The 25,804-nt window shown below is 35.8% G+C and overlaps 1 protein-coding gene across 1 annotated transcript in view; it reads right to left on the reverse strand.

Annotated features, from left to right (window-relative positions):
• Positions 1-974: 974 nt before the first annotated feature.
• Positions 975-25,804, reverse strand: part of TBX20 (T-box transcription factor 20) — a 55,588-nt gene continuing 30,758 nt past the window's right edge. Inside the window, exons 7-8 of the mRNA XM_001500042.7 lie at positions 7,189-7,301; positions 975-5,916 (exon numbers count right to left, since the gene is read on the reverse strand). Of these exons, the coding sequence (XP_001500092.2) occupies positions 5,576-5,916; positions 7,189-7,301 (454 nt within the window). The 3' untranslated portion in view covers positions 975-5,575. The remainder of the gene's footprint in view (positions 5,917-7,188; positions 7,302-25,804) is intronic.

Raw genomic sequence — 25,804 nt, forward strand, 5'->3', positions numbered from 1 at the left:
AGTCATTTGACATAGTTGGAGTACAGATGGTAGATCACAGTATTGTACTGAAGTTGCTAAGTCTACTGTGGCTATTTAATGGAATCTTCTTGGTTTTAGGAAATACACTTTGAATTACTTAGGGATAATGGGGCATGATATATGAAGCTTACTCTCAAATGGTTCAGAAACACAATTTGTATGTATTACGTGTGTGTATGTATATGTATGCATGCACTACTCAGTGTGAACGCAAATAATAAATTAAATGAGGCAAAAAGTTAACAACTGGTGAATCTGGGTAAAGAGTATACAAGGTTTCTTTATACTATTCTTGCAACTTTTCAAGCTTGGAATTATTCCAAAAAAAAGATTTTTAAAAGGTTGGTGTTTGGCATGCACAAAAAATTAAGGGTAATAGAGCAGACTTCTGAAAGCAGAAGGTATGATAACGTCAAATATTTTGAGGGACTGTCATGTGGAAGAAGGATTAAGACTTCGAATTCGGCTAATCTTATTTTGTGTCAGCCTGCTGTGTGTAATATCATTACAGCACATCCAAGAGCTCATGCCTAGAATGAGAGGTAGGAGTTCTTTAAGCTTTATAGAGTCTTCAGTATCATGCAGTACAGAGAGGTGTAAAGTCCCAGGATTCTAAGAATTCATTATGTAGAGGACATGAGTGAAGGGGCCTGGGTGTAGGAAAATGGGAAACAGGAACTGGTGGGGACTTGAGAGCAATGTCTTCTCCAAAAGGCTTTCAGTGCCATTAAAGACAAAACCCAAAGCCTGTGTAGGAATCCAGTGGGCTGTGTCTGGCCTGGGGAGTGCCAGTTGTGACCCCTGATCTTACTAATCCTCTTCTTTTTTAGGCGGGGAAACAGGTACCAAAAGTCACGAAGCAGTGTGTAAGATAATGAAAGGTGTAAATGTGTGCGTATATATCAAAAACACACCATTTTTAATGAAAGAAATTAATATCCACACATTTGTACTTCTGTACAATTTTGGGTAATATATAATTTTAAGCTGTTTACAAATAACATGTAATGCTTCAAATATTACATAATGTTGATAATACATTTCTAGCAGAAATAAATATATTGCACTTAAAAAGAACTTCATTAGATGTTACTTCATAGTATTAGGCTTATAACTTCTTTTCTCATAAAACATTTCCCATGCCCTTCCCCCCACCCCCCAACACACACACTTCATTACAGTGACTGTTCTCACGCAATTCATTAAGCAAATGACACAGCAAACAGTAGATGTGTGAGAGAGCCCACTAAGGAGGCCACATCCAATTTTATCCTTTAGGAAATAAAAGACCTTCTTCTAGGTTTCTGAAAATAAGAAAAAGCAACAACTAAATACAGTATTGCAATGTACCAGAAGTAAAATACAACAAATTGTATTTTTTGTCCAGATGTATTATATCACCAAAATGTTTTTATTTTCTTATATCAAAGGAGGGGATTGGAATCCAGGGAGGAACAGAGAAAGAAGGGCCACAAAATACTTATGGATCATTTGCCTATCAAATATTTATAAATGAACTGTTCCATATTTAAGCATGCTGAAGAAAGATAAGTATTGCCATATTTTATAACTGGCATGGAATATGAAGAAAGGATTTTATGGTTTTCTAAAGGTTTAAGAGTTTGTAACCTTCCCTTTGCTTGTTTACATAAAATCCTTGCATTCTGAAATAATACAAAAACATATAAAATCCATCCTCCACCCAAGCCGGGCTCTATAAAGGAGCCAACTGAAAATCTTTTCTGCCCAGTGCTTTATTTCTGTCTAGTCTAGATTTAGGGTATATTATTGTTTTATTTGTAATAATTATCAATTCCATACACACTTAAAATGAAAACAGTTTTCTTTGCTTAGTCAATGGAAGATTGAGTAAAAAGAATGCTTTTCTTGCAACATGTGTCCCTGTATATTACATACTGAATTTTTTGAACTTTAGATGCTGAGTCATGGCTAAGCATGACTGCATATTTAATAGGGTGGTAAAGTCACTCCACCCATTTTATTTGAAGTTTATTTTTCTCAGTATATAATTCAGCTTAAATATAAGCAGGACAGCCTGAAAAGCTAAAATGAAATTCAGAAATGGGATAAATATCCTAACATCTCTCGGAAAAAATCACTGACATTATGGGAATGGGGATCCTTTTCTTTAAGAATTCTTTTGTCTTTGGCTTTTAGAGGGTTCCCTTTTTATTTTTTTGACGGGGGAATGTTGTGGCTGGAGAAGTACAATGACTGAGATGTGGATGGGGTGGGGGGGGCGGGGTCTTGGAATACCAATATAAGATGTCAATGTAACTCCTATAGTATAACCCTACATAGGCTTTTGCTAGATGATAAGTATAAGAAAACTTAATATCTCCTACTCTGTGCCCTCCTACTAAGAATGGAGGTAGGCCTTCCAGATAATGTATCATTGTTATAAACTCAAAAGGACCAGCAATGCAATATAAATTCATTAATGTAGATCTTGTTACCTAACAATTTGTGATATGTTACACACAAGCTAGATATGTTTATGCTGCTAAGGGTGGACAGAAGAGAGAGGAAGATTTACTTTACTTTTAAAGTAAATTTCAAGCAAGTAAAAGAAATAATTGAACTTAGAATTATTGATAAATGTTTTAAAAATAAATCACATATGCAAAACCTATTAAGTTATGAATTAATTCTTTTGGGTTAGATAAAGCAGTTCTGGCAGCAGTGGCTCTTTTTAGCAGCACTGCATGTTAGCCGTGCTTTTTGATCCTGTAATACACCTGGGGGGAAACCCTGAACTTATTCCAAGTATATTATAACTCATACTCTTTATTATTCCATTGGCTTTCCCACTAATTATCTAGTTCTTGCAATTACTTTTGGTAGAATAGACTTTAGACTTTTAAATCTGAAATACCCAAGGAGTTACGTAAGAATCAACAACCAGAATAGCTCAGAAAGGCCCACGCAGGGTAAATATCTACTCCTGGTTCCCACGGCTAGAGTGACTCTGATCAGTTGAAGCTCCATATCACTTGTACTTTTTCTTTCTGGTTCAAATAATACCAAATACTTAAAAAATATATCCAATTTAGAATTTCAGGTGTGATTTTTCCAAGAGCACTCTTTGATACCTTAGTCTTTGCTTTTCTCTAACCACTCTACTTTTTTTTAGTTTTATATTGCTTAGTTACAAAATAAAAGTTATGAAGTCAAGAAATACTGGTGTAAAATCATATTTAACAAAAACATACAAACCTACTTTGAGACACACCAATTGGGGAAAATGTCAAAATAGTATTAAAATGTTCCTTTCATTCTCATTGGAAAGAAAACTGAGATACAGATTCACTTCAGCAGACCAGTAATTTACCAGGGTATTCAATAGCATCATGTAAAATTGCATCTACTTTTGTTATTCCTGCTTTAAGCAGAAGGACTCTGTACTAAAAGGAGCACTGGCAACAGGCCAACTATTAAATCAGCATCCTAAGGTCTATGGATACTTAAGCATTACTCATAACTGCTTTTTTAAAGAAAAGCACATCTGTGCTGTGTTGGAAAACAAACTACCTGTGGATACTATAGAATAACATGGAGAAAGATAGGAATTAGCCTACAGTGTCTGCCATAGGAGTTTGAGATGCTTGGTTAACATAGCCCATGCTTCTCCAGAAGTACCCTTTGGGATACAGGGGAGAAAGGCAAGTGCAGAATAATCCAACAACGGCATCATGTAGACAGGCTGTGCCATTATGCCTTGTTTCACAGGCTGGGCGTGCCGAAGAAAGGCATTTGATATGGAAAAGCCTACCATTAAAACAACCAAATAAAATCCCACTGGAGTCTGATATGATAAGCATATTGCATTTACTCCCAAACACACCTCTACTCTCAGCAGTGGTAGTTCCCATCTCTTTTAAGATTCAATACTTTTGCAGTCAGAACAGAGTAGAATGAATATTATATACAAAATTTAAATTAAATTAAAATAGAGTTTTGGGGAGCCTTGTGAAGAAGACAGGTTATATCCTGTAGCTAGAATACATTATATCTAAAGTTGAAGGACCATAAACTTCATTAAATTTCTGTTATTAGGGAAATAAACTTGCAAAATGCCAAATGTTCTACCCTGACTGTAAATGTTTAGATATATGTTGCCCAAAAATAATATACAGATTATATATAACTAAAATATCATTAATACTATACTAAACATTAAAGGAAGGCGTGAGAAGACAGCAAGAGCTGAAAATAAAGTGGATGACTGCTTTAGACTTATTTATAAGCACTGCCAATGTTTCAGCTGGGGAGTCACTGAATTAACATGAAATTTCATGTAATGGGCTAGAAAAGTGGTAAAGGAGTCACTGAATGTAACACAGTAAGAAAAAAGGACAAATCAGATATATGGACACATAACTTCTCATGAACATAGGTTAAATGATGGCTCTGTGGGCATTCAGAATGGTCATTCACAAATCCTTGTCAGTCAGTGGCAGCAGCTAATCTAAGAACAAAGCGGATTTATTGAAAAGGAGAATTTGGCCTGGTACATTTAAACATCCATGAGGTCTCCCAAAGCTGAAGTAAAACTGAAGGGGCCTTTGGCACCCGTGGCAGAGAAATTCCTTTCACAATAGGGCAACCATCTTTTTATTGCAGCTGTAAGTAGAAGAAAGCCTCTGCGTCACCATGTAGAGGCTTTACCTTCCTCAGTGAGTAAGTCAGTAGTGTATTTAGAATGCAGCCCAGAAAACTAAAACCTCAGTTTTGCCATATAACACACAAAACCTCTTGCTTCAAAATTGTATATAGAAGATTTTTCCTACATAAGTGACAAGTAGTCGCAAGAAAGAGAATTAGGAAGAAAGAAGACAAGCCTGTGAAAAAGAGCTTGTCAGGTACTGGCCCTTCAGTATTACAAAAAGAACTTTGTGAAGTCATTACCACCTATTCATCCACAAAATAGGATGTATGGGCATTATCTCAGCTCCTTCCCCAGCAAACTAACACAAAGGAAAACTAAACATGCTTAGGCTACAGCACTACAAATATTTCTCTATTGGCTCTCATTTTCTACAAGGAGAAATGGACTTAAGTTAGTCGTTATGCATTATGGTAAGTATGTTATACAGTATTGCCTCTTTGAAGGTTTTTTTAACCTGTGGAAAGCAGAAAGAAAATCTATACATGTTGATTTTATACATTACTGCATCAACACAGCATTTTTAATCACTAGGAATGATGCACCTTAAGATTCATCTGCCTTGTATTATTAAACTTTCTGGGTAAATTGATATCCTATTAATTGTAGGACTTTGGCTGCCTAAGAACTTTACACTGATTCTTTCTCGAACCCAAGAGCTGTCCCCCAACTACAGATGAATCCTGGTCCATGGTACATTCCCTCAGTGGCAGGTTTTACTGTGAGTCCAGCTCTCCTCTGTAATAGGTCCCATGTCTCCTGGAGAGCCCCTGCTCCAACACCCCACATCCCACCCACCCGACCCTGTCCTATATTTCCATACCCATTTGCACATTCTGGATTTGGATTCTCCTGTTTTTAGAAGAGTCATACAAATGGTGTCATCACAGCCGAGGAATGGCGCAGTCCTTGGATAGCAGCATAGGGCCCCTGCTGAAAGTAGTGATGGTACCGAGGCATGTGGAATGAGGGGAATGTTGGGCCACTGCCCTGCATGGAGCTGGCAATGGCTGATGGGGTCAGAGGCATCCCAAGTCGGCTATATGGTGGCAGAGAACCCTGTATGGGGTGAGGAATGGGTGTTGCTATGGATGCTGTGCTGGTGCCAAGAGCAGTCAGGGACTGTGGGTGCTGAAATCCAGGAAAACTGGATGAAGATGATACCCAGGAACTGAGAGACAAATTATCAGATGTTGTAAAGGCTGACCCTGAAAGGAAAAACAACTCATTAGGCTGGAAACTCTCTTTCAATGTGGAAATCAAGAATTACATTATCCGTAAGGATTAATTTATTTTTAAAAATATATAATAGATCTGCAATTTAAAAAGACAAACATGTCAACCACGAGGCAAATCTACCTTTCTAGATAAGAAGACATCATTTAAATCATATATGGAAGAGAGAATTTACTAAATAGAGAAAGACTTAACTTGTTAGGTGGCCTGTGTACCCCCAGAGAGCACTAGTACCCTGCCTGAAGGCAGTCACCTGATTCCCTTTAAAGGAGCTCCAAATTGCGGATATCTTTGCTAATCTCTGCAGCATCCCTGTAAGGAAGGCTGGACATACCAGCCTCAACAAAGCTACTCGGTTTCCAAAGCCATTGTGAGAACCCACAAGAGTGCTTTTCTTTTCCTTTTTTTTTTTTTAGCTTCCATAATTCTTTATTAAATATTTGACAAGTTGCAAAAGTTTTTTTTTACATCACAGCATCTGGAAGTTTAAACAAGAGTTGACACTGAACTTTCCAAATGTATAATTACTAGTAACTCATTTACATTAGTTATAAGAGATGTCCTATCTTTTGACTGATTATGCTATTCCATATTATGGACTTAAAAATATGACAGAGGGCTCTTTGCCCATTGGAACATCCCTGTGCCCAGGATTGGGCACCCTCTGGTCTCTTTTTCTCTGGACTCCCAGGTGCAGAGGGCTCCTCCCTGAGCCTTTATGACAAAGGAACTTTTCAGTACTGCCCTGTTCTCACCACTGGGGCCACCATCTCTACGTAATGCCCTTCACTAGAAGAATCTTCTTTTTAAAAGTGTTTTCTGTTTCAGTTATTGATCCTAATAAGATATTCCTGATGTAAGTGGAACAGATATATTCACTGACTTTCAGATTATAAAACTGAGGTTCAGAAAGACTAAGGAACTGCCCCCTAAGTCCAACAGCTCTTTGGTAGTGGATCACAGACAAGTAACTCCTGAGCCCTGACTCAGAGGCTTGATGTCCTTTTACTATAAAACAAACCCCAAGAAACCTTCAGTAGGCAGAATCACTTAAGACTCAAAGGCAAAATAATGAACTGTGTGAAAATCAGCCTCAGGGGCTGTGCTTTCCTGAAGAGGCTCCTGAAATACTTTTGGGGCAATGGGTACCCTGAGGATTAGAAGTCTCTTCTAATCCTGCCTGCCTTCATTCTCCTTTAGGTGCTCTTGCTCCCAGCAACTGCAAAATTCAGAAGCTGCCTTACCTCTGTTTTGTGTTGTCTGAACCTCATCCCCCAGCACATCCTCTTCTCCTCCATAAGTGCGAATGGGTGAGCGGGCATAGGAATGCTTTTGAATCAGGCTCTCCACACTTTCCCTAGGTTAGAGAACGACGCATCTTGAGTAAACTAAGAAGTTAAGTACTCAGAGATGGAGAGGGGTGTAAAAGGTAATTCACTAGTCAGTAAAACTATTTTCTCAGCCAAAAGACCACCACTTCAGGGAAAAATGACATTCGAAACATGTAACTTTATTCCATTGTAGACTCCTCAGAAAGGTGACCTCAGATGTACAAATACAAGCAAACATAACTGGATATGATGGGAACAATTCCCTGAAATCCTGCAAAATGAGGAACAAAGAGGTGGACAAGGAGCTACAACATCTGATCATAGGAATATAGAGTTTAATGATGTGAAAAATGAGTGTGTGATACAACATCTGATCATAGGAATATAGAGTTTAATGATGTGAAAAATGAGTGTGTGAATTAACTATGAGGAGCTGCAATGAATCTTCTGACTTCATCAGCTAATGAGTGCAAAACTACTCAACTGACACAAACTGTGTTGACTCAACATCTGATGAATGTTGGCAAAAAGTTCAAAATATCATTAGTCATAAAAAGATTCAATGTTCACTAACAAACCCAGTAAGTGCACAGAGTATATGACAATATGGGTAGTTTGAATAATGAACACTTTGAGATTCTTGTTACTTTAAGACTGAAAATTATAGAAAACTGTGAAGGACACATAAATGGCCATTACGGAATTTAGGTCCCCAAATAAATTTGTCCATCGTGTTTGTAGATGGTCTTTCTCTTGCAGCATAGCTTAAAAACTAAAGACTGTGGTTAACTTTAAAAACAAAAATTATTTTCGTATTGGCCACTTTGACCTCCGGCTATTAAAAAAAAAAAAGCCAGCAAGAGTTTAGCCAAATAATTTTTTTGCCAAAAGAGCAAGTAACAGGTTAACTTACACAGTATACATCTCCAGAACAGCTGTGGCCTAAAGACGAATACGAATTAACCACCAAAGGACCAAAAAAAGATTAAAAACATTTGTGTTGAATGAAAGACAAAGCAAATACCAAATTTCATATTGAGAGGACAAGGAAAGCAAATAAAGTGTCACGATAACTTTCCAAAATGTAACACTTGTCAACATTTCACATAGATATACAGACTTTACCAGTGAAAAAATACTAATTCATAGTGAATTTGGTGTTCTAGAAAGCTTGTATGTTCACATAGATGAAAGCATTTTGTCATATTACATAGCATGCAAATGAGGACTTAAGGGTATGCCTAAAAGAAAAATAAATTCTAGAAACTATTCAAGTTACATCTTTGCTCCCAAAAGATTTTAAAATAAGCATATAGTACCACCTCATGTACTCAAAATTATTGGAATCAGACAAAATTCAGATCCAATGGATTAACATATAGATGTTAAAAAAATGAGACTATTCCATATTTATTGAAAAGGAATGATCTCCAAGACACAGTAAGTGAAAAAAGTTAAGTACAGAACAGTGTATAAAGATGCCCTTTTTGAATTTAAAACAAGGAGTATTTATGTTCATATATGCCTAATACTTCCAGAATGTTCCAGTTTCCAGAATAAGAAACTGCCTAAAATAGGTTGCCTCTGTAGAGTGGAACCAGAAATCTGAGGGATTGGAGCAGTGATTCCCAAACTTGTCTATACATATGAATCACCTGGGGAATCTTTAAAAAAAAATCCAACAACTACTATATTGAGGTACAGTTAACATACAGTAAGTGGCACATTTAAAATGTACAATTCGATCACTTTTGGCTTATGTGACTGGTGACACCATCACCATAAGTAAGATAACAAACATCTAATACCTCATGCCCCTCATGCTTCCTGGTCCCCATCTCAACAAACTTTCCCAAGGAAACCACTAGTATGATTTCTGTCCCTACCAATTAGTTTGCATTTACTAAAATTTTATAAAAATGAAATTCTATCTTATATATTCTTTATTATCTGGCTTCTTTCACTCAGCATAATTCCTTTGCGATTCATCTTGTTGGAGCACATATCAATAGTTTATTCTTCCTTATTTTGAGTAGCATTCTACTGTATGAATATATTATAGTTTATCTATTCACCTATTGATGGAATATTTGCCTTCTTTCAAGTTTTTGACTGTTATACGTGAAGCTGCTATACATATTCATGTATACTTTTTGAAAAATAGACATATGCTTTCGCTTCTCTTGGAAAAATGCCTTAGAGTGGAATAACTGGATTGTATGGTAAATGTGTGTTTAATTTTTTAAGAAACTGCCAGATGATTTTCCAAAGCAATTGTACCATTTAGCATTCCCACCATCAGGGTATGAGAGTTCCACTTCCTCCACATTTTTGCCAACACTTGGTATGGCCAATCTTTCTAATTTTAGCTGTTCTAATATATATGTACTGGTATCTAATCATAGTTTTAATTTTCATTTCCCTAATGACTAAGATGTTGAGCATCTTTTTATGTGCTTATTAGCTTCTATATACCTATTTTAGTAAACTGTTCAAATATTTTGTTAATTTTTAAAAGTAGATTCTTTGTTTTCTTATTATTGAGTTTTGAGATTTCTTTATATATTCTGGGTACTGGTCCTTATAGGACATGTGATTTACAAATATTTTCTCCTGGCCTGTGGCTTGTCCTTTGATTCTCTTAACAGTATTTCTAAAAAGCAGAAGTTTTTAATTTTGATGAAGTGCAATTTATCCATTAGTAATTTTATGGATTATGCTTTTGGTTTCATATCTAAAAATCTTTGCCTACTCAGGACCAGAAAAGTTTTCTCTTAAAATTTTTTCTAGAACTTTTAGGTTTTACATTTAGGTCTATGATTCATCTTGAGTTAATTTCAAATATGTTATAAGGAATGAACTGATGTTCATTTTTTGCTATTGGATATCCAGTTATTCTAGCACTGTTTGTTGAGATTACCCCATTTCCACTGAATTATCATTGCATTTTTGTCAAAAGTCAATTGTCCATGTATGTGTGGGCCTACTTCCAGACCCTGTACTCTGTTCTATTGATCTATTAGTTGATCTTGACACCAAAATCACACTGTCCTGATTACTGAAGTTGCATAAAAGTTTTGAAATTAGGTAGTATTAGTACTTCATTTTATTTTTATTTTTCAAAGTTGTTTTGGCTATTCTAGTTCTTTTGCATTTCCACATGTAATTTAGAATTAGTTTGTCAATTTCTACAAAAAAGCCTACTGGTATTTTGATCAAGATTGTGTTAAATCAGTAGATCAATTTGTGGAGAATTGACATCTTAACAAAATTAAGTCTTTCTACCCTTGAACCAGTATATCCCTCCATTTAATTGTCTTCTTTAATTTCTCTGAGCAATGTTTTTGTAGTTTTAACTGTATAGGTCTTACATTTCTTTTGCCAGATTTATCCCTAAATATTTCATGTTATGGTAAATATTGCTTTTTAATTTCAATTTCTGATTGTTCATTGCTAGTACATCGAAATACAACTTATTTTTGTATATTGATTTTGTATCCTGTGACCTTGCTAAACATACTTATTTCTTCCGGTAGCTTTTTGTAGATTTGGATTTTCTACATAGATAATCAAGATGTCTATGAACAGAGATGGTTTTACTTCTTTCTTTCCAATCATGATGACTTTTAGTTATTTTTCCTGATTTATTGCAATGCCTAGAGCTATTTGTTAAATATTGAATTAACAGTGGTAAGAGTGGACATCCATGACTTGTTCTTTATCTTAGAGACAGCATTCAGTCTCTCACCATGAGATATAATATTATCTCTAGGGTTTTTTGTAGATGCCCTTTATCAGACTGGGAGAGTCCCTTCTATTCCTAGTTTTCTGAGTGTTTTTAAAGTTGAATTTTGTTAAATGCTCTTGCTGTATCTATTAAAATGATCATGTTATTTTCTTTTTTAGTTTCTTAATATGGTCAGTTGTATTATTTAAGTTTCAAATGTTAAACCAACCTTGCATTCCTGAGCTAAACTCTAGTCATGATATATTATCCTTCTCTTTGCATTAAGTTTCCTAAAATTTTGTTTAGAATTTTTCCATCTACATTCATGAGGGATGTTGGTCTAGAGTTTTCTTTTTTTGTAATGTCTTCTCTAGTTTTAGTATCAAGATAATACTGATCCCATATAATTAGTTGGAAAGTATTCCCTCCTTTTTAATTCTCTAAAAGAGTTGGGGTAAAATTGTTATTATTTCTTACTTAAATGTTTGGTACAATTCACCAATGAAGTCATCTGGGCCTGGAGTTTTCCTTGTGGAAAGGTTTGTAACTACAAATTAAAAGCTCTCAGATTATCTTTTTTTTTTTAATGAAATTTTGGTAGTTTGTGTCTTTGGGGAATTTGTTTATTTGATCTAAATTGTTGAAATTATAAGCATAAATTTTCATAATATTCCCTTATTATCCTTCCTTTATTATATGTAGAATCTGTCGTTATATTACTCCTCACATTCCTGAAAATGGTAATTTGTGTTTCTTCTCCTTTTTTCATGATCAGTTTAGCTAGGGATTTGCCATTTTTATTAATCTTCTCTGCTTTTGGTCCCCCTAATTTTCTCTATTGTTTTCCTGTTTTCCATTCCATTGATTTCTGCTCTGATATTTATTATTTCCTTTCTTCTACTTACTTTGGGTTTCATTTGCTCTTTTCCTAGTTTCTTGAGATGGAAGCTGAGCTCATAGATTTGAGACCATTCTTCATTTCTAAAGTAGGTATATAGCATTATAAATTTCCCCTAATGTTTTAGCAGCATCCTGTAAGTTTTCGTATGTTTTATTTTCATTTTAATTTAGTTAAAAATATTTTCTAATTTCCTTTTTGATATCTTCCTTGCTCCATGGGTTATTTAGACATATGTTATTTAGTTTCCAAATATGTGGGAATTTTTCAGATATCTTCCTGTTATTGCTTTTTTATATAATTCCATTTTGGTCAGAGAACATACTCTGTATGACTTGAATACCTTTAAATTTATTAGGACTTGTTTTGTGGCACAGAGTATGGTCTATCTTAGTAAATGTTCTGTGTGCACTCGAAAGAAAGTATATTCTGCTGATGTTGGATAGAGTGGTTCATAAATGTCATTTGGGTCAAGGTGGTTGACAGTGTTGTTCAAATCTTCTGTATCTTTACTCATTTCCTGTCTACTTTTTCCCCAGCCTCTGGTAGTTTCCTCACATGCATGTGCTAATCAGGTCTCAGCTGAACACTCAAGAGGTACCCTCTGTAGATCTTCAGAATTCTCCTCTTCTGTAGTTTGTCCTGTGGATTCTCACTGTTTTTGTCTCATCAAATGCTCAGCTCTGATTGCTCAACTCAGAGAGTCAGCTAGGCTCTGCCTGTATTCTCCTTCCCTGTGCCATGGTCTAGATACTGTCTCAGACTATAAGCTGGGGCTGTCATACAGCTCACCTCATTTGGTTCCCATCCCTTGGGGATTATTGTCTTCTGTTTCCTGGTGTCCAATGTCATAAAAAATATTGTTTCATATATTTTGTGTTTCTTAGTTATTTAAGGCAAGAGGGTATACTTGCTTGTTGTTGCTTTACCTTTACCTGAAGCAAAGTCCCTCCTGGGAATCTTCTAAAAATTCCAAAACCTAGGCCACACCCACAGGCCAAGTAAATTACAAGCTCTGGGAGTGAGACACAGTGTTCCGTAATTGTTAAAGCTCTACAGATGATTCCAATGGGCAGGCAAGTTTAGGAATGGAGAAGAGGCATGTGATGGATACTTTTTACCAGGTACCCCTCTGTACCGTTTGAACTTTGGACATATTTATTATTTATTCAAAATTAATCACAAATTATAAAATATCATGAGAAATGATAACCTACCAATGAACAAAAGGAAAATAATTGCTGGTCTAACACTGATACTTTGGGAACTTACTATGATGAATTGATAAAAATTGTCATTATCATGCTGATGTTTATGTCAACATAGTAAATGCATTGGAGGCAGTGTGGTATATTGGAAATACCATGGGCTTTAAAGTCATTCGTCAAATGGATGAATGGATAGATGAGTAGGTAGACAACCTAGAACCATTTTCACATTCTAGTTTTGTTACTTCCTTAAGCTCTCTTCGTCTGTAAATTGGGGAGCATAATACCTGCCTCACAGGGCCATTCACTCAACCAAAAAGAAATATTTCTTGAGTACCTATTATGAACATGAACAGGCACTATGGAATTGTGGGGAGAGCAATAAACAAAACATAAAAATCTCTGCCTAATGGGGAAGAGGTTAGAGGGAAGAGAGAGACAATATGAAAAATGTGTAGCATATTAGATGGTCATGATAGTGCTATGGAAGAATAAAAATAAAGCAGGGTATAGTGATAAATGTAAATAGGAGGATTAAATGAGATAAGGCATTTGAATTGCCCAAAATAGTGTCTGGCACATAGGAGCTACTCAGTAAATATTACTGCCTTATAAACGTATATCTAGAGCAGGTAAAAATATTTTATTCTCTTAGATTATATTCTTTCCAATTTATTCTACCCATCTGAATAATCCTAATTCAGAGTAATGTGATCCAAATAAAAGAATTTTTCTTATAAATTGAATGCTAAAGTCAGGAGAGAATTTGACTAGAATGTTACTTGCAGCTCTATTATAAATTATACCTATCATAAAAGATAAAATATTAAGCTTTAGGGCATCTGTATCACTCATTTAAAAGTATAACCTATTTTTAAAAATCCCTTGAACAGACTTGTTGAATCCCTTAAGTTAGACTTGTTGAAATTAAAAGATTTTCTCATTTACTAAGAGACACCAGTAAATATATTAAATGTAGAAGTTAATGGAAAGGATAATTTGGCATGGCATTGACCCTAATTAGTCAATTTGCCAACTGTCATATATTTTAATCTTTACATGCCTGCTCTCTGGTAATGTTGGACCCCTGCAGCCTTAACAGTCAATGTCAAGTACTTAAGGACTTAATTCTCTACAGTATTAGAGAGTGACTATCTTTTTCAATAACTTGGGTCATTAAGAAGTAAATCAAGTGAGCTGAGCAACCCTTAATAAAATGACAACTATAAAATACATTCAAGTTGATGTCCTTTTAGGTCTGAGCCATGTGTCATACTGCTAATATTTAAAATGAACTTAGAAAAGAATTAGGTGTTATTTTCACATGAGGAAGGAACTCGCTTCAAATACCCTAGAAAATATTTTCTCTTTGTCTAGTCATAAAGGAGTGACCATCAATGGGCCCAAATTATGGATGATGTATTTCTAAAGTATATTTTTCTTCCCATCCTATGCACATAAACTGCCAGTCCAAGCATTTGAGTTCAAAAACAAAGTGTAGTATTTGCCTCTCTAGAAGTATCCTTATATAAAATGATTTAAACATGCTTCACATACACACACAAGAAAAATCATTTTCCAGATAACACAATGAATCACTGCCTTATGAAATATTTTGGTTTTCTATAAGAAGTACATTATATCCATTTTGTCCTTGGTACATCACTGGAATCATTACTTATTCTAGTCTCTAGGAGGGAGAAAAAAGGGATTTTATCAAAGTGATTTACTTGTCTCAGGCCTGCAAGTGAACTGAAAGCAATGGCAGTTCTTATATAAAGGACGGTATAATTGAATTATTGCCTTTTAAGTGATTGAAAACTGGTGCATATCAGGGCCATCTCTTCGAAGATGTTACAAAGAGTAGACAGCCTATGTTGTTTACTTTATGTCTAATCCCTGTTTCCAGCAGAATGAAAAGTGCAAAGAATTTGTTTAGCCTGGAAGCCAATTGCGAGGATTTCTACAGTACTGTACCCTGAAAAGTAAAGGATGACTCACCTAATTGGTTAAGTGATTTAGGTATCACAAGCTACAACAGTGCCTTGTAATGTTTAGTTCTGTTATATTCCAAAGCAAGAGACAGTAGTTTTGGTAGACTTACTTTGGATTTAATAGATAAATAAAGTGGGTACCATTAGTAAAGGTCGGCCTTTCTAATATGTAACACTAAATTATTTTTCAAGGCAAAGAGAGTATATTATTACCTTGGAAATCTTTAAAAGATTTCTTCTGACTACTACGTAACCATTAATTCCAAGAATAATATACATGTGAAAGGTACAATCATAGCCAGAAGGGTGGGCAAGGTAAAGAGTAGCTACAATGATTACGCTGATCCTGCCAAAATGTTCAGAATTATTTGAAGTCATTTGAACTATTTGTTCAAACCAACAAATATAAGATATTTGTTTGCTTATGTAAGATAAAACCAAAACCAACATACTCTATCAATATTGGAACCAATTGCCCTTCTTCTGTCTCTGAAACTAGAGTGCAAATTTCTCGATGCTCAAAAAGCAAAAACTTCCCTTTTCCCTCACATTCTCCCTTGCACAACCACTATACCTAATATATTCCTCTTTTACTGCACTTACTAGATTGATGTCAATTATATGTTCACGTGACTGTCTCTCCTACTACACTGTTGGCTTCTGAACCAAGGAGAGAACAATGCTTTATCTAGGCAGTGGTTCTCAAACTTTAGTGTGTGTTGTGGACTGAATGTTTGTGTCTCCCCAAAATTCATATGTTGAAATCTTAACCCCCAATGTGATGATGTTAGGAGGTGGCATCTTTGGTAGACAATTAGGTCTTGAGAGTGGAGCCCTTAGGAATGGAGTTAGTACCCTGATTAGAAGAGACAGGAGAGCTCGTTTGGCTTTCTGCTGTTCAGTCATGTGAGGACACAGTAAGAAAATGTCTATGAACCAGCACCTTGATCTTGGACTTCCCAGCTTCCAGAACTGTCAGAAATAAACGTCTTTTGTTTAAGCCACTCAGTCTATGGCATTTTTGTTATAGCAGCCCAACAGACAAAGATACCGTGCATCAGAATTACCTGGAGGGCTTGTCAAAACACAAATTGTTAGCCCCACCCTAGAGTTTCTGATTTGGTAGGTCTGAGGTGTGGCGTAAGAATGTGGTTTCCAGTGTGTTTCCAGGTGATGCTGATGCTGCTGACCTGGAGGCCACACTTAGAGAGCTTATATTGGTGCCTGGCATATAATAAGTGCTCAATAAATGTTTATAGATAACAAAATTAAGTTATTGTTATTATTGAATATCAAGATCCTGTGCTCCTAAAGCTGGTTACATAATCATTTTAGATGAAACTGAGAATTTCAGTTGCTATAACTTGCCATGCTTCATTTAAACCATCCCACAATATACATGTCAGGGAGAAAGTTAAATAAAAATTAAATGTTCAATTTACATTCTAACTTTGTCTCCTAACTGTAGACCTGGAAAAAACTGTGTTCAGGGAGAAAATGTCAAGTCTATTAAAATCAAATCTAATTTATAGGAAACAAAATATTTTGGGGCCGGCCCCAGTGGTGCAGCGGTTAAGTTTGCACGTTCTGCTTCAGGGGCCCAGGGTTCGCTGGTTCGGATCCTGGGTGCGGACATGGCACCACTTGGCATGCCATGCTGTGGTAGGCATCCCACGTATAAAGTAGAAGATGGGTACGATGTTAGCTCAGGGCCAGGCTTCCTCAGCAAAAAGGAGGACTGGCAGTAGTTAGCTCAGGGTTAATCTTCCTCACAAAAATAAAAAATAAAATAAATAAATAAAATAAAGTTATTCTTGCTCATCAATTTGCTCATGTTTACATCATGTCTTACTGGGCCTTTGTAAATAACTCCTTGTCAAAATATTTTTCTAAAGATTTATGCAGATAATGTTATAAAAAACTGGAAGACAATATGTCAATATTTGTAGCTGCCACAAAGTACTTAATAAATTAAAACTTTTTAGATAATACAATTTGAGATGTATTATAAATTATTAATTTTAATTTGAGAACTGAAATATATTATGCAATCCATTTTGGAAGAACAAAATAACTAATCTTTTGAAAAGCTTTTAGATTTTTTTATCTTTATTTATTTGACTTAATCCTACGCGTTTTTCTTTTCAGAAGTAATATATATTTCTGGTTTTATATTATCATTACCAACTTATATAAGTAAACTATACCACTAAAAAAACCTAAACCTATTATGTTTAGTTTCCTAAGTCTTATGGCTGTGACAACGAGAACAGCCTCATGCAAAGTACAAATTACTCAGCCTCTAAATAAACTTGAGTAAATTGTGAGGCAGGGAACAAATATCCTTCAGCCACAGATAGAAGGAAAGACACAAGCAAGAAAAAAAGGAGGACAGTTTACAACTGTAAGTCAATTGTGAATAACTCTGCTGCTCTGTCAGATTTGCAGGTGTGTTTGACGCTGTTTTGTAAAATAAATGCTCCCTCTCAGAAGCTGTGGATCAGTGAGTAACATTTTAAGTGCAGAAACACAGCTTGCTAGTTAAAGGAATTTTGGGTGACTACTTCTATAATTTGAAAGAAATTTAGTTCTGTTAAAAGCCATCTCTTCCTTTTTGTGGTTGTTAACAGCCTATTTTAATTTATTAAATTAACAGATTTTATTTTAAAAGCAGACTTTAATCCAGTTACCAAACAAAATTGCTTTCATTTTATGCATGCAGACTTATACTAAGTCTGTCTTCATTGGAGATTTTTAAAAAAGTTTCTTTCCTAAGAAGCTGTGCAGATTCCTTATCTGTATCTGGGCTTTGATTTACTTGTGGGCTGGGTTAGATGATCTTTGAGATTTATTATGAGTCTAATGGTTATGAATCTATAAGTATATAAACAAAAGTAAAAATTTAAAATAGCTTTTTGAAAAAGTCCAGTACTAGCTGCAAAGAACCCTGGGTTCTAAGCCCAAATCTTCTACTAATCATATAACCTGGGCAAATCACTTGCACTCTCTGGGCCCTAGTTGCCTCATTGGTTAATGACAGAGGTAAACTGGATGGCTTCCCAAATAATTCTAGCCTCAAAATAAATACTTTCTGCAAAGTGAAGTTTAAATTTCTTTTGGAAGTTTAAACACAAAATATCAGAGCATGCTTTAGTATGCATAATATAATTAAAAATATTTGTCTTATGCTTTAATCTGTATTGAAGAATAAACTATGTACCGATAATTAAAGATAGTCATTTTCATTTATATAATATTGAGATATTGTATGTTGCTCAATAATCACAGAGATAAAATTCAATTTTGAACTCCTTGATTTCTGTCTCTTCATTCTGAGCAACATTGTCTTCCTGGGGCCTGTCGCTCCAAGCAGAGGTGATGCACATGTCCTCTGTCCTCCCCTATCTCAGAAGTCCTGGCCTGCTCTGGGGCTGTTACAGAATGTGGATCCAGGGGAACACTACAGGTCAATGGAAGCAAAGGCAGATCCAGAGGGCAGAGACTATTGTTATTAGCTATCTTTAGTATTTTTACTTTAGAGTAGCTCCCCTCTCATATAGTGGCTGCCCTTAACATCTAGGTTTTTTTTTTTAGCAGACTGTATTGAAATTATATTTCGCTTTTACTTTATTATAGACACTGCAAAATCTATTTTGTAAGAGTCTCCAATACACTCAAATATAGTTGTATTTATGAAAGATTAAGGGAATTAGCAAACTAAATTATGAGCCGTAACCATTTCACTATTCACTAGGCGGAAGTTTAATCTATTTATTTTCTCAGCCAGTACAGTTCCCCTCTCAATATATAGGTATTTTCCCTCCTGCCTAAATCTATTCTACTGGTTTTCTACTAAAGATAGGATGTAAGAGTGATATGAGAACTTACGTTGCTGGCAATTTGGGTAACAACTATTAGATTGGATTGATCAGTTCATGACATGCATGACTTCTTCAGGAGCCCTGAATGTCAGAATTTTCTTTTTTCCAAAGCTAGCCAGAATGCTTAAGAGAAAGCTCAAATACCAGCAGATATCCTAAGCAGGGGAGGGTGAAGATGGAGAGGAGAGATGAACTAAGTGCCCGAAAGTATCCTGCAGAAAGTCTTATTCTGGACCAACCTTAAGAAAAAAGTGATTAATATGTCCAAAATTCAAAGGTAGGGGAGGATTTTTAAAGAAATGCTTCTACTATAGGACATCTGGACAGAGTACTGAGCATGACATCCATTCAGCTCTCCCGCTGAGTCCACCCAAGTGGTGCAAGTGCCAGCTGTCTGGATAGGACCCATGATGTAGAGAAGGGAAATCCACATAATCCTCACATTTCATTTCACCCATGAATTTCCTCCTCTCTGCCTCTAAAGTTATGAGCAAAGCTTTGGGGAAACTCACTAGAATTTACTGTAGAGAGAGTCTTGGATTGTGCTCCAAGGATTACTCATTATAAGGAGGCATGAGGTACAAGAGGATCAAACGACTAATGTGGCAGAGCACTGATGCCACCTTCTTTCTGTCCCTTCACACAGAGAGGCGACAAGTTCACATAATCCTCCGCTGGGAACTGGGGATCCCCCTCTGCGCTTTCATCAGGGACAATAAGAACAAAGGAAAAAAGAAGGAAATCTTTTGGTCATTCCAGAAAAAAGACTAGCCTCTTATGTGGGAAAGAACATTAGATTGTCATCAGAGTTTGACAGCCACAGTTTATTCCAGGAGGCAATGAAGTAACAACATATTTAAGATACAGCAGGAAAGAAAATGTGAGGCAAGAATCGTATATCAAGTCAAACTGACTTTCGCAAATAAAGGCCACAGACAAACTGTCATGTTCATGCAAAAGACAAGGAATACTGGGCCCATGAGCCTTTCTTGAGGAATCTAGTAAAGAGTGAGCTTCAGACAATCAAAAACGACTAGAGAGATGTTGACATAAGATATGTTAAAGAGCAGTAAATATGTATTTACTTGTAGAATGAAAACTAAACCACGGTTATAAGAATAGAGTATGCAATGACTATATATTCTGACAAGGTAGATGAAGCACAATTCTCAAAAGTGAGGGATAATGGGGAGAGAAGATAAGAAGAATAAGGTTGTTGATTATATTTATTAATGGAGATTAAAGGGATATTACTTCAAATCAGATACTTAAAAAGGGGGAAAGGAGGAAGGAGAAAAAAGAAGTTACTAGTTAATTTCAATATTGCTTATAGTAGGGGAACCTAGAGAAAATTAGGAAGAGGAGGGGTAGGAGTTTTTAAAAGATGCTAGTGTAAAGGAAAACATTAGAACAAGAGTATGAACCTTGCTAGTTACCAAAAAAATAGTACAAAAAAAGATTGCTAACAAAATAGTCCACATAGTAAAAGACTATTTATAGAAAAGGCTTGCATATCTATTTAAATATAAACAAAACAATATGATACAAGTGAACCCAAACATATTAATATATACATTACATATATATTATATTCCCACATAGTACAGATTAATATAAATTGTATGTGAAAAAAACAAGGTGAGGAATTGTGAGAGTATGTTAAAATTTACTTAAAAAGAAGAATATATAGGGGCTGGCCCCGTGGCTGAGTGGTTAAGTTTGCACGCTCTGCTGCAGGCAGCCCAGCGTTTCGTTGGTTCGAATCCTAGGCGCAGACATGGCACTGCTCATCAAACCACGCTGAGGCAGCGTCCCACATGCCACAACTAGAAGGACCCACAACGAAGAATATACAACTATGTACTGGGGGGCTTTGGGGAGAAAAAGGAAAAAAATAAAAAAAGAAGAATATATAAACATGTATCCTCTTTTGTTAAAAAACACAATGGAAAGATAAACAATACTTTTTTAAATGGTTATCTGTAGGAAAGAGAAGAAATATGGTGGAGGGGATAAGGAGAGAATCTTGACGCCTCTGAATAAGCCAGTGTTCTGTAGATTTGTCTTGAAAACATCAATCGGTTATTAAATAATTATATAAGAAAATTATATATTTTTTAAATTCCAAAAAATAGAAAATACAATAAAACAAATGAGCCTAAATGTGTATCATTAGGCTAGTGGCATGACTACACAGGGGGATGATTCCAAGTGACTTTAAAACACTCTAGAATAAAATAAGGAAAAAAACCCCTAAAAACAAACGCTCTAGTAGAATCTTTAGTAGAATCTATGCTAAAGACAAAAAAAATCACAGAAAGATTGCTATTTTTAGTTGCCACCTGGTTAGAGATGCTGCTATGCATATTCTGAGACTGCTGTGCATCTGTAAACCATGAGAGAAAGCAAATGAGTCGTGATGGAATATTCTGGCATTCCCACTGTCATTGAGCACTAGCCTCTCAGCATGAGAGAAGAGAGATACAGGTGTGAGGCCAAAGAGGTTAGTAAAAACCTTAACATCCTGAATTTAAATGGAAAGTATTAGTATGAACTCATGTAGGATTTTATCTTTAAAGCACGTGCACATTCGTGCACACACATCCTTGAAACTGAGAGTAGAGACTGTCTCTGGAGAGGGTAATTCTGAGGGGTGGAGGGTCATATTTTACTTATTTAATGTTTGAGTACTTGATTCTTACCCATTTCAGATATATTATTTTGCCATTTTAACATGCAAATCTGAGAAATATTAGAAAAAGTATTTTCTCATTCCTTAACAGTAAACAGAATGATGTTTTAGGAGTCTTTCTAACCCCTACTTTCCCAAATGCCTTTTATATGGTTCTCTAAAGGCCCTGCAAGTCTCTAATACTCTGAAAGAGAAAAAAATTACAACCTATTCTTCAATTATTCATAATAGCTGAGGCACAAGATTAAAAGATGAACAAAAATAACAGATCATGGAAATCTACAAGAATCTTGAAAAGTGTGCATCTCCAAGTTGTTACTTTGTCATCCTCGTTTTTCTTTCTTCTGGCTTGAACTACAGGTGTTAAAATGACCCTAAGAGCATGTCACAACTACCACTGTAAAGACAGGAAGAATAAAGTGTTGGCAGAGACCAGATCTTGCCACCTTTGTCAACTAGCATCACCACATGAGCCTCAAGATGAAATTTTGAGTTTCTTCGTTTTAATCCAGAAAGAGGAAAAATCATCCTTAGCAGCTAAAATTTCTGGATAGGAGTTTTTCTTGCTTCCAACATTTCCACAGCCCCTTAAAGCTCTAAGCCAGGGATCAGCAAACTTTTTCTGTGAAGGCCAGATAGTAAATATTTTAAGCTTTGCAGGCCTTATGGTCTCTGTCAGACATCCTTAGCTCTGTCATTGTAGCATGAAAGCAGCCACATACAAGACAGAAACTGAAAAAAGTGACTGTGCTCTAATAAAACTTTATTTATAGACAATAAAATTTAATTTCATATTATTTTTGCATATCACAAAATATTATTTTTATAATTCTTTCAATCATTTGAAAATGTAAAGACCATTCTTAGCCTGTGGGCTGTACCAAGCAGGTGGCAGACAGTAGTTTGCCAACACCTGCTCTAAGCTATTTACCTGATTAGGGATGGGCCCCAGTGAGCCGGCACCACTCCTAAGGAAGACCTTACTACCTCCGAAACTCCACCAGCCAGCTTAAAGCTACGATAGAACCAAACACTTCTTTCTTTCCAGCACTGTAAGTCATTATGAAAGACCTAGAAATTATCCCCAAACTGTGAACCTCTTTAGCAGATCTGCCAAAACGCTTGCTGCTCCATAGCTTGGTGTAGATAAAACTTCTATAAATTCCCAGAATATTAGATTTACAACTTTCTTTCCTGAAGTTTCCTTCCTCATCTAAACTAATAGAGTGTCTTTGAGGTCTGAGCAAAAAGGCCTGATTCCCACTGGGCATGTGTCCAAATTTCATGTGTTTGAAAGTTTTATTCAATGCCAAGGGGGTTTAAACACATTTTATAGACTCTCGGTATGAATCCTGAACCAATATGGTGAGATAAGCTTATGTATGTAATTCTCTGCCCCACTGACATGACTGAGAAAAGAAGGGGAACTCAAGAAATTAGGGAGCGTGCCAACGACATACTTGGATATTTTAGACACAAACAGGAAAGGAGTGAGGGAAGCATCACCCAGCAGCCATTCATCAGTGTACAAGGAGGAAAGCTACCCAGGGAGGGAATAAAGGAAAAGGCCTCTGTCAGAGCTTCACCTAAATCCCACTATGGAACAGCAGAGATGAATGCTACAGGCAGATCTCTGAGCAGCTGATGGGGAGCAGATTCTCACACTGCAGGAGGCGAAGAGGAAGGAATCCCATTGCAGCACTCCAGCTAGCACACGGTGGTTTTGGTGCACTGAAGGGTGAGGGCCATGACCATGACTGGCTCTGGAGGAGGGCCACGAGGTGGCTTTGCTGGGCCTGGGGAGGGAGGAGCTGATTTCTAGCTGCCGAGGCAGACAGACAGGGTAGTTTAATCAATGCAAAGTTAAAACTCTCCCTCCAAGGCTCTCTCCAACCACATGCGACAACTCCCTACCCAAACAGAATAATTATAGTTCCACATTGGCAAAATTACAATAAATTTAAATTATTTTCCCTTCTTCGGACTGCACCTGAAAGATGTAACCAAGATCCACACGCTTTTATCCAAAATTAATCTCAGCTCCTAACACTAAACAGACTTCCCTTTCTATGGAGGAGCTGGAGAAAAATAGTTGAACATTATAAAACATTCAGCATTTCCAAAGAAGAAAACTAATTTTAAAGAGCACAAGAAGTGATCTCTTTTGAAACAGACTTGTTCCAAGAAACAGGGAGAAATATTTTAAGTCTAATTGGTATTTTCAAATTTTCAATGAGATTTAGGAAGACCCTGTATTAATAAAGCAAGGACCAGAGGCATGTAAAGGAAACAACTGGGAAATGAAAAAGCATACTTGAGAGTCCAGCCCGGTGGCTGAGTGGTTAAGTTAGTATGCTCTGCTTTAGCAGCCCGGGGTTTCACGGATTGGGATCCTGGGTGCAGGATCATCATGCCATCAAGGATCATCATGGCTCATCAAGCCATGCTGAGGCGGCATGCCACAGAGAGGAACTAGAAGGACCTACAACTAGAATATACAACTATGTACGGAGGGGCTTTGGGAGAAGAAGAAGAGCAAAAAAGATTGGCAACAGATGTTAGCTCACCGCTAATCTAAGAAAAAAAAAGAAGCTTGACAGTCATCATGGTAATAATAAGTATACTTGGAAATGACAAAATAATAACTACCAAATTTTAAAAGAACTCAATAAAGACCGTAAACAGAATACTGGATGCTACAGAAAACAAAATCACCAAAGGAGAAGACCCATGTAAGAAATTCTCCCAATATCAGAATAAAAAGTTAGAGAGATGAAAATTATTAAACAATAGGTAAGAGAAACAGGGAATAGACTCAGGAGATGTAACATATGGATAATAGGAGTTTTAGAAGGTCTGAATAGAGCAGAGCAATTACAAGCAAAAAAGTGGAGGAGGAGAAAAAGAAGAAGAAAATCTTCCTAAGCTGAATAATGACATGAGTTTTCAATTCACAGTGCTCAGTAATATTGTAAATACTAATGAAAAAAAAACTTACAACTGAACAAATATTGGTACAGTTTCTGAATTTCAAAGAAAACTGTCTAAAAGCATTTTATCCAAACAGAGAGGGAAAAAAGGGCAAGTTTCCAACAAAGGAAAGATAGTGAGTTTAGCATCAGCTTTTATTCCACAATATTTAAAAACCAGATGACAAAGGAAGCTTGAAAGAGTTCTGAGAAAAAAGGCTGCGACCCTAATCAGGTTCGTACATAATGGCAACATTATGTACGTTTTGCATATCTCAGATATGCAAAAACTCCTAAAGATGACCCACATATCCCTCCTCAACCAATTACTCAGCATTTATCAACAACTGAGAATAAAGTCAGAATACAATTCCAATAATTGGAGAGAGTATAAAAGAAATGAACAGTAAACAATGAAATGAGTATAACTAGAACTAAATTTAAATGATTGTGTTTGATATATTGTGATCCTTATGTTAACACTAAGAAAACTGAAACACTAAAAAATTGAAAAAGAAGACACATGAGTAAAAACATGGATTTAAAATCCCACAGATTTTAAACAAAAATTATAGGTTGGGAGGGTAGTACAAGGAAGCATCATATACTCAATATCTCCTATTGTACAAGAAAAGAAAATGTATAGTTTCATTTCTGACAAAAACAGAGAAATATCAGTTTTACAATTATGTCTTTTAGAATTTAAAAGCATAATTATTAAAAAGAAATATAAGGAACATTAGAGAAAGGACTTTGGTTTCAGACAAACTAAACTGGGCATGAAGCTCAGCTGTCCAAACCATATGAATTTGAATAATGTATTAATCTCTTTAAGCTTCAGCTCTCTCATCTACAAAATAGGGATAATAATGGTTCTTTATTATAGGATTATTTTGAAGACTAACCGAAATAAAGTGTGTAAAGTATATAGCCCTGCCTTACACATGGAAACTGTGGAATGTTAGCCATAATAAAATGGGGGAAAAAAGAAACTTGACAAATATAACAAAAAATACCAAAGTATACAAAAAAATACCAAATACAGTTATCACAGTTCTTGGAGATGGATTAAATTTTTCCATTAAAACACAAAGACCTTACGACAAAATTTTTAACAATACAGATACTCTTTATACTATTTTAAAAAGACATATTTTTTC

Source organism: Equus caballus, chromosome 4 (genome assembly GCF_041296265.1).
Source record: "Equus caballus isolate H_3958 breed thoroughbred chromosome 4, TB-T2T, whole genome shotgun sequence".
Classification (NCBI taxonomy): Eukaryota; Metazoa; Chordata; class Mammalia; order Perissodactyla; family Equidae; genus Equus; species Equus caballus.